This window comes from Tachypleus tridentatus, chromosome 3, assembly GCF_004210375.1.
Source record: "Tachypleus tridentatus isolate NWPU-2018 chromosome 3, ASM421037v1, whole genome shotgun sequence".
In the NCBI taxonomy this organism is placed as follows: domain Eukaryota; kingdom Metazoa; phylum Arthropoda; class Merostomata; order Xiphosura; family Limulidae; genus Tachypleus; species Tachypleus tridentatus.
In genome coordinates, this window is record NC_134827.1 from 49,410,160 (window position 1) to 49,419,746 (window position 9,587).

At 31.3% G+C, this 9,587-nt stretch overlaps 1 protein-coding gene across 4 annotated transcripts in view; it reads right to left on the minus strand.

The window, feature by feature from the left end:
• The window catches only part of LOC143246814 (uncharacterized), a 68,571-nt gene extending 62,066 nt beyond the window's left edge, over positions 1–6,505 (minus strand). The window contains exons 1-2 of one of the 4 annotated variants that reach the window (XM_076493987.1): positions 6,366–6,505; positions 5,741–5,850 (exon numbers count right to left, since the gene is read on the minus strand). In XM_076493987.1, coding sequence (XP_076350102.1) covers positions 5,741–5,788 — 48 coding nt within the window. In that variant the 5' untranslated portion in view covers positions 5,789–5,850; positions 6,366–6,505. Of the gene's footprint in view, positions 1–5,740; positions 5,851–6,143; positions 6,175–6,283 lie in introns of those variants that run through there. The other 3 variants (XM_076493984.1, XM_076493983.1, XM_076493986.1) reach the window with 3 other exon arrangements.
• Positions 6,506–9,587: the final 3,082 nt, after the last annotated feature.

Below are 9,587 nucleotides of genomic sequence, written 5' to 3' on the forward strand. Positions count from 1 at the left end.
CAGTATCAGATAATACCATGATAATCAAACAGACTTATACAACATCAGTATCAGATACACACAATGATAATCAAACAGACTTATACAACATCAGTATCAGATACATACAATGATAATCAAACAGTTTTATACAGCATCAGTATCAGATACATACAATGATAATCAAACAGACTTATACAACATCAGTATCAGATACATACAATGATAATCAAACAGACTTATACAACATCAGTATCAGATAATACCATGATAATCAAACAGACTTATACAACGTCAGTATCAGATACATACAATGATAATCAAACAGACTTATACAACATCAGTATCAGATACATACAATGATAATCAAACAGACTTATGCAATATCAGTATCATTCAACAAGAGAGTTCGCCAGTTTTATTTGAGAATAAATGACTAAATGTAGAATAAATCCTTTGGAATTTATATGATTTTTATCACACATTTTAACACTTCAGGCTTTTTAATTTTTTTTCATCAGCTTTCGGCACTTAAACTGTTAAATATCAGCTTTTATACAGCATATATAATTAGTGTTTCAGAAAAACTTTTGCCTCTCACAGTCCATCACAGCAGGCGAGTTCTGGTATTTAACGAAAGGCCTCTTGGGCAAATGACTGGTGGAAGACAAAAGATAGACAGATCTGCAATGTTCTGAAATTAAGTCTCAAGGGACAAAATTATAAATATCATGGCTAAAATTAATTTGCTGTTTAAACAATTTTACCTCAAGTATTAGTACAACAGTTTTTAGTAGTTAAACACCATAACGTATTTAAGGCTTAATGATGCACGTGGTTAAACGTTTTGTTTCTTCAGCTTTATAATACGTAGCAATATTCCAGAATGTGTAATCCATGAATGAAACAAGGTATCAATTTAAAAAAATCAGTAACAGGTGTTAGGAATGTCCCCCTCGTATTAAACAGGTAAAAACAGTGTGATAACTACAAATACCGACAATATTTTTTATTGGCACAAATAAAGAAGATAAGTCAGTTTTGACTGGTTCAGTTTTCTATTCCATAAACAAAATTTGTGACACGTTTTCGAAAAAGTTACATTTAGCAATCCAAAGCGGCACGATTACAAAGAGTGTTTTTAAGTATTTTATACTGTTCTAAGACAATATCCATGTCGTAAACAAAATCGGATAAGCCATAAACTGTGCGAATGAAAGCTTTGTAAAAACAGTTTCGCATTCGGATGTTTCGTATGATAAGAGATGAAGAAAATACCAAAGTTGTAGCAATTTTATTAAAAATAAATGCAACCAAACTTCCGAGAAGTGCACGTTCTCAGACTTGAAAGTGGCCTCAAATTTGTAATGTATTATCTGAAAGGATTTAAAACACAAACAGTTAAGGTGCAGTTTTGTATAGTTTCTTTCAACCTTCGCTAGTCAGAGAGTTTAACACTTCAACATATAACTATAATTTTTAAAATATATTTGTTTGTTCTAACCGGGAAAAATAACAAGTTCTTGAAATAACGAAAAACCCCAGGGTAGTAATTTGTTACATACATGTATGAGGAAAAATCTATATTATCCACAAGCGAAGGTATTTATTTTTATATTAAATATATTATTTATTCGACTTAAAAACTGTGAGAAACTAGTTACATGTAAAACAGTATATACAGTTCCAGGTCAGCTACTCGAAGACATTTTAGCAGAACATTAGAAACAACAACAACCAAAAATAGAGTAGTTTAACTTCAAGAAACTTCCAAAAATGGAGATGAAAAATGACGTCTCACTTTCCGAGTCTTTATAAGGACACTAAAAACAATCGTTATTCTTATAAATATTATAACGGCATATAATCATCAGATATCGGTAGATGTGTAGATTTACTGGACTTGATACATTGAAAATGAGTCCACATTTGGTTTAAATTACGCTCAGCATGGCACGGTGGGTTAAAGCTTTCGCCTCCCCTTCTCACCAAACATGCTCGTCCTTTCAACGGTGGGGGCGTTATAATGTGACAGTCAATCCCAATATTCGTTGTCAAAAGAGAAGCCCAAGTGTTGGCGGTGGGTGGTAATGACTAGTTGCCTTTTCTCTAATCTTACACTGCTAAATTAGGGACGGCTAGCGCAGATAGTCCTCGTGTAGCTTTGCGCGAAATTCAAAAATAAACATTTGTTTTAAATTTGTTTGAATTGAATTCAACTGATCAAGAAAATACTTGCAAAAATTCGTAATTGTCAAAAGGTCTAAAAGGGAAATAAAAACGAGTCTAGCAGTAAAAAACAAACAAACGAGTACAATTTCTTAATTCACATAATACGTAAAAAAAACGTAAATTGAAGGTTGGGGTCAAACAAGGTTAGAGTGTTGTACTGAAACTGAGAGTTTAAAGTCAAATAAGATGTAGGAATGTCCAATAACAACACTCAGGCAGAAAGATGGTATTATAACTTAAAAACAATCAGCATCAAATCGATACAAAAACCCATAAATTCAGCGTATGAATAGAACTGTTAAAGAGTGGTGGCAAAAACTGGGACTGTTTGAAAAGTCGCGACTGAAAAAATCAACTGGTTTACATGGAGACAAGCGTTGAGATATAACAAATGATTTCAACTTTAAATTATTTTTTTTCGCGTGGAGAAATGGACAAAGCAATGGAGCTGTTTTGTTAAACATTGTTATGGCAGATGAGAAGAAACTATTGTTCCCAATAGTGACATTTTACGGAAGAGAGCAATGCTAAAACATTTTTATTCGTCGTAAAATGTTTATAGACTCTGTCTCGGAATTGTGTTAAGACAATGTCGCAAAATACACAAGGATGAAGTAAAAAGCTAGAATTATAAAAGTTATGAAATTAAAACATATGAAACCAAAATTAAAAGTAAGTTTTAAGGGATTGTTTAATAAACATAGAATGAAAAAAGTTATTCATAGATTTATTTATATATCAAAATCTAGAATAATAAAGAATTCAAGTATGAACGATATAGAATGTAAGGTGTCACATCAAACAACCTATAACATATGCTGTAATAAGAATCGTAAACGATAACAAGGAATGTAAAAATTTAAAGAGTTGATACAAACAGATATTTCGCAAATAATAAAACATTCAGAATGTATATATGGTATTTGTTAAGATGGTATTCTTTCATCTAACATATATTTACCTTCAGTAAATAACAGAACATTCAGAATGTATATATTGTATTTCTTAAGCTGGTACTCTTTCATTCAACATAATTCTACATTCAGTAAACAATAGAACATTCAAAATGTAAAGATTATATTTGTTAAAAGCTGGTACTCTTGAATCCAACATATTATTATATTGAGTGAATAAAAGGTGGTTCTCATTCATCTAACATATTTCTACACTCAGTAAATAACAGAACATTCAGAATATATATATTGTATTTGTTAGGTAGTTCTCTTTCATTTAACATATTTCTACATTCAGTACGTAACAGAACATTCAAAATGTATATATCATCCTTTTAAGGCTGGTACTCTTTCATCTAACAACTTTCTCCATTCAGTAAATAATAGAACATTCAGAATGTTAACATCGTATTTGCTATGCTGGTTCTCTTTTATCTAACATATTTGTGCATTAAAAAATAATAGAACATTCAGAATGTACATATCGTATTTGTTAATCTGGTACTCTTTCATCAAACATAATCCTACATTTAGTAAATTATAGAAAATTTAGAATCTATATGTCGTATTTCTTAAGCTGATCCTCTTTTTATCTGACGCATTTCTACATTCAGTAAACAATAGAACATTCAGGATTTATACATCGTATTTGTTAAGCTGGTTCTCTTTCATTTAACGTATTTCTACATTCCATAAATAACAGAAAATGGAAATGAATATATCGTATTTGTTAAACTGGTACTCTTTCATCCAACATATTTCTACACTCAGTAAATAATAAAACATTCAGAATGTTTATATAGTATTTCTTACGCTGGTGCTCTTTCATCTAACATATTACGACATTTAGTAAATAAAAGAATATTCAGAATGTGTATATCGTATTTGATAAGTTGGTACTCTTTCATCCAACATATTTCTACATTCAGAAAGTAATAGAACATTCAGAATGTATATATCGTATTTGTTAATCTCTTACTCTTTCATGCGACGTATTTCTACATTCAGTAAACAATGGAACATTTAGAATGTATGTATTCTATTTGTTAAGTTTGTACTCTTTCATCCAACATATTTCTACACTTAGTAAATAATAGAACATTCAGAATGTATATATCGTATTTGATAAGTTGGTACTCTTTCATCCAACATATTTCTACACTTAGTAAATAATAGAACATTCAGAATGTATATATCGTATTTGATAAGTTGGTACTCTTTCATCCAACATATTTCTACACTTAGTAAATAATAGAACATTCAGAATGTATATATCGTATTTGATAAGTTGGTACTCTTTCATCCAACATATTTCTACATTCAAAAAGTAATAGAACATTCAGAATGTATATATCGTATTTTAAACTCTTACTCTTTCATGCGACGTATTTCTACATTCAGTAAACAATGGAACATTTAGAATGTATGTATTGTATTTGTTAAGTTTGTACTCTTTCATTCAACATCTTTCTTCATTTAGTAAATAATAGAACATTCAGAATGTATATATCGTATTTATTAAACTGGAACTCTTTCATGTAACATATTTCTCACATTTAGTAAATTATAGAACGTTCAGAATGTATATATTGTGTTTCTTAAGCTTGTACTCTTGAATCCAACATATTATTACATTGAGTAAATAACAGAACATTCAGAATGTATATATAGTATTAGTTAAGCTCGTACTCTTTCATGTGACATATTTCTACAATCAGTATATTATAGAACATTCAAAACGTGAATATCGTATTGATTAAGCTGGTACTCTTTCATATACATATTTCTACATTCATTAAATAACCGAACATTCAGAATATATACATCGTATTTGTTAAGTTGGTTTTCTTTAACTTACGTATTTCTACATTCAGTAAATAATTGAACAATCAGTATGTATCTATCGTATTTATTAAACTGGTACTCTTTCATGTAACATATTACTACATTCATAAACAATAGAACATTCAGAATGTACATATCGTATTTGTTAAGCTGGTTCTCTTTCATCTAACATATTTCTACTATCAGTAAATAATAGAACATTTAGAATGTATATATTGTATTTGTTAAGATGGTACCCCTTTATCTAACATATTTCTACATTTAGTAAACAATAGAACATTCAGAATGTATATATTGTATATGCTAAGCTGGTTCTCTTTCATCTAAGCTGGTTCTCTTTCATCTAACATATTTGTACATTAAGTAAATAATAAAACATTGAGAAAATCTATATTGAATTTGCTTAGCTGGTACTCTTTTCACCTAACATATTTCTACATTCAATAAATTATAGAACATTCAGATTATATATATTGTATTTGTGAAACTGGTTCTCTTTCATCTAACCTATTTCTATATTCAGTAAATAATAAAGCATTTAGAATGTATTTTTCGTATTTGTTAAGCTGGTTCTCTTTCATCCAACATATTTTTCCGAATTATTAAGTAGATTACCAACACTAAATAAAACTTTTCTATTTTGAGCTCATTTTACTATTAAGAAGAATAAAGACCAGTAATATTTGTTTTAACAAATTTCTCTATTAGGAGTAAACATTGAGTATACTTACGAAACAGCGAAACTTATCGTCATCTGTTTTTGTTCCTTTGTGTTCCATTTTTGCCACCAGGTAGCGGGTTGATCCTTCTTTCCAAGAAGCCAGGCATGTCAGTATCTCTTCTGTAAGACCACGTAAAACAACAGGTGTTATGAAGTCATTAACCAAATTACTCTTATTTAGTTATGTTACAAAGAAAGAGCATTTTGGAAACATATACAGTTTTAATTAAAGCTATATGGGAGTTTTTCGTGCCTAATGCTTTTCATATGTAACAATGAAACTTCAACCTAAAGTTAGACTACTGTTAATCAGTTATAAAAAGGTTTCCTAGTAGTCTATGACTGATAAAATATAAATGTTTCTTTGCAGTTAAGCGTAAAGCTAGATAATGAATGATCAGTGCTGTCTGTACCCATAATGGATGTCGAAACTCAGTTTCTAACATTATACATTATAAGTCCACGAACATGCCACTATTGCCAATGGTTACATTAGCAATAGTCTATCGTTACATCTGGTTATTTAGACTTATGTAAACATTTCTTATTGTACCAGAAAATAAAAAGATAGACATTTGTTTGCGATTCATCAGGACGGTTCCGTTATAACTGATGCTAGTGAGCTGCCAACTTACTGACACCGGCCACGAATAACACATATTTACGGCGATCTTGTGTGTCGTAAATGCAAGCTTGATTTAGCTGGCAGGTTACACTGAATATCAAAACTCGAATATACGCCTTGCCTTACAATTAAGAACGTTTTCGAATGGGAGAGTCGTCATGGAAACGTTACACTGCTCTGGAGAATACAAAACAGAGCTGCTGTGAGTTCGGGTTTCTTGTATACAATAAATGCAACGTATGTAGGGTATTCGTTGCTTTCCCACAGACGTTGGCTCAGCATATTTCTAGCCAAATTTTGCGTCTTACGAAATAATTCAGTAAATTAAAACGACATCTACACGAGAGAGACATATGACGTCACTACGCAATATTTTGTTGTTTTTTTTACAAATTGAAAAGAAAAACAAATGTTTTTTCAGTGTAAAAGTTCTAGTGTTTCAAGACCATACACCAATTGAACATAAGGAAGACATCAGACGCTCTTTATATTTCTAACGGAGACATAAAATGTATCTTTATGAAACACAAATTAATTTATTTACTGTAAAACGTGTTGAAACATTTGTGTTATGTAAGGAAGTATATTCTGAAGCTGATACAAAATAGCTGTTAAACGTATCGTGTTTGTGCATTAACACTCCTACGAAAAGTGGGGCCTAATAGGCCCCAGAGCAACTTGAAAGGTTATTAATATTAGGCTAATAAATTTGTATTTAAATGAAATTGCCATTTCATTTAATGAAATGAAATCAAATGAATCAAATCAAGAGCAACTTGAAAGGTTATTAATATTAGCCTAATATTAATAACCTTTCAAGTTGCTCTGGGGCCTATTAGGCCACTTTCATAGGAGTGTTAACCATTTAACTGGCAGTGGTACATGAATGTCTCTCTCAGAACACTTCCATGGAAACTGATGGTATCCAGCTTTTCAATTCTTAGTACTTTCATGTATCATAGTTTAATACAAATTAGTGTCTTTTTGTTTTTTGTTATGTGTATAAAAATAAAGCGAAGAAGTTAATCTCTTGGTAATGAGTTTGTTACCATGCTAGAAATAGTTAACCTTTTAGTAATGAGTTTGTTACCATACTAGGAAGAGTTAACCTTTTAGTAATGAGTGTGTTACCATATTAGGAAGAATTAACCTCTTAGTAATGAGTTTGTTACCATACTAGGAATAGTTAACCTCTTAGTAATAAGTTTGTTACCATATTAGGAAGAATTAACCTCTTAGTAATAAGTTTGTTAACATATTTGGAAGAGTTAACCTCTTAGTAATGAGTTAGTTACCATACTAAGAGTTAACCATTACTCAAATTCAATTACTTTTTTTTTATTTATACATTACACAAAAATAGCTTTCATCCAATCAGGTAATCCGAAATTTAAAAAATATAATAATCCAAATGACCTTTGGACACTTCTTTTCAAATACGCTATTCAAACTGCAGTCAGTATCATGATTAAAGTGAAGTAAACAAAGAATAATCATGTTTTTATTTGTGAACGTTTTGTTTATTCATAATTTAGACAACAACAACGTGATTTGTTAGTTTCCTAGAGTTTCTTTTTTGCAGGTTTTGATATTAAACGTAATTAAGATTCATCGTAACCAAACAGATGTACTAAAATGATTTAATTATTTAAGTAAGATGCCAAACTCTTCTCACATAATTCTGTTTGTTTTATTTCAAACTACACCTACCTATGAATACTTCATTCTAAACCTACATAATAAAATAATTTAAGGACAACAAGGGACCATCTAGGCAATCCTATCCACGAAATTAAGTTCTAAAAATAAAAATAAACCACTCAAAGCCTCATAGCATTTGCTTTTTTATCCCTTAAACTCTATTAAATCAGCTGTCTACACAATATCTGAAGGCAACTCTTTCCAAAGGCCAACCACCCTGTTACAAACAAATGAAGCTAAGTTATATCAATATGACCTTTACCCTATCAAAATGTACATATATTTGTTTCTCCTACTTCGATTACTTTTACAATTTGGCATAAAAATCAAATATATGTAAGAGAAATGATCACTTCCTTTAACCCTAATAAAACCTAAATTACATTCTTTTCTTTTCCAAGGATCTTAACTCGTTATTGCATGCCAAACTTTCCGTTCCGGTGTTTCATTAATAGGCCTCTTCAGAACCCTGAACACAATATTTAAAATTTGACCTAACCAGCGATCCATATAATGAAAGATCATTAGATTTATATTCAGGCCCGACATGACCAGGTGTTTAGGGGCGCTCGACTCTTTATCCGAGAGACCCGGTTCGAATCCCGGTCCCACCAAATATGCTCGCCCTTTCAGCCGCGGGGGCGTTATAATATGACGCTTAATCCTCCTATTCGTTGATAAAAGGGTAGCCCAAGAGTTGGCGGTGAGTGATGATGACTAGCTGTCTTCCCTCTAGTCTTATACTGCTTAATTATGGACGGCTAGCACAGATAGCGCTCGTGTAACTCGAGGCGAAATTCAAAACGAACAAAACCAAAACCTTTTTAATGTTTATTTTCATTAAGTTAATTATTGTTTTGTAGAGCTGATTTTAATTGTCTATTAACAATTATTTTAATTAATAGTATTTACTTTAACAGCAACGTAAATTTATTTTAGTTATATATATAAATATTTTCTCTAGTGTACCACCTACAATATATGTGACTTATTATTTTACATATAGACGTATATCCACACAAGTAATCAATTCAGGGAACATGCTGTCAATTATCTCGGAACCTCCAATTTTTTAAGTTTGTTATTTCTACTGTTTTTACTCATTGGTCAAGAATGTCATTAAATTTCTATAATTCTGAAGAATATATATTTTTTTAATTTCGCGCAAAGCTACTCCAGGGCTATCTGCACTAGCCGTCCCTAATTTAGAAGTGTAAGACTAGAGGGAAGGCAGCTAGTCATCACAACCCACCGCCAACTCTTGGGCTATTTTTACCAGCGAATAATGGGATTGACCGTAATATTATAATGCCCCCACGGCTTATAGGGCGAGCATGTTTGGTGTAACGGGGATTTGAACCCGCGACCCTCGGATTACGATTCGAGTGCCTTATCCACCTGGCCCTGCCGGGCCTACCGCTGTGCCACTGGGGGGCGTGTCAGTAGAAAAATTAAATTAGTTTATACAATGCATTAAACATACTAGTCTTAAGTTAATGTTTTTTAACTGCGTATTTGACAGTGGTGTATT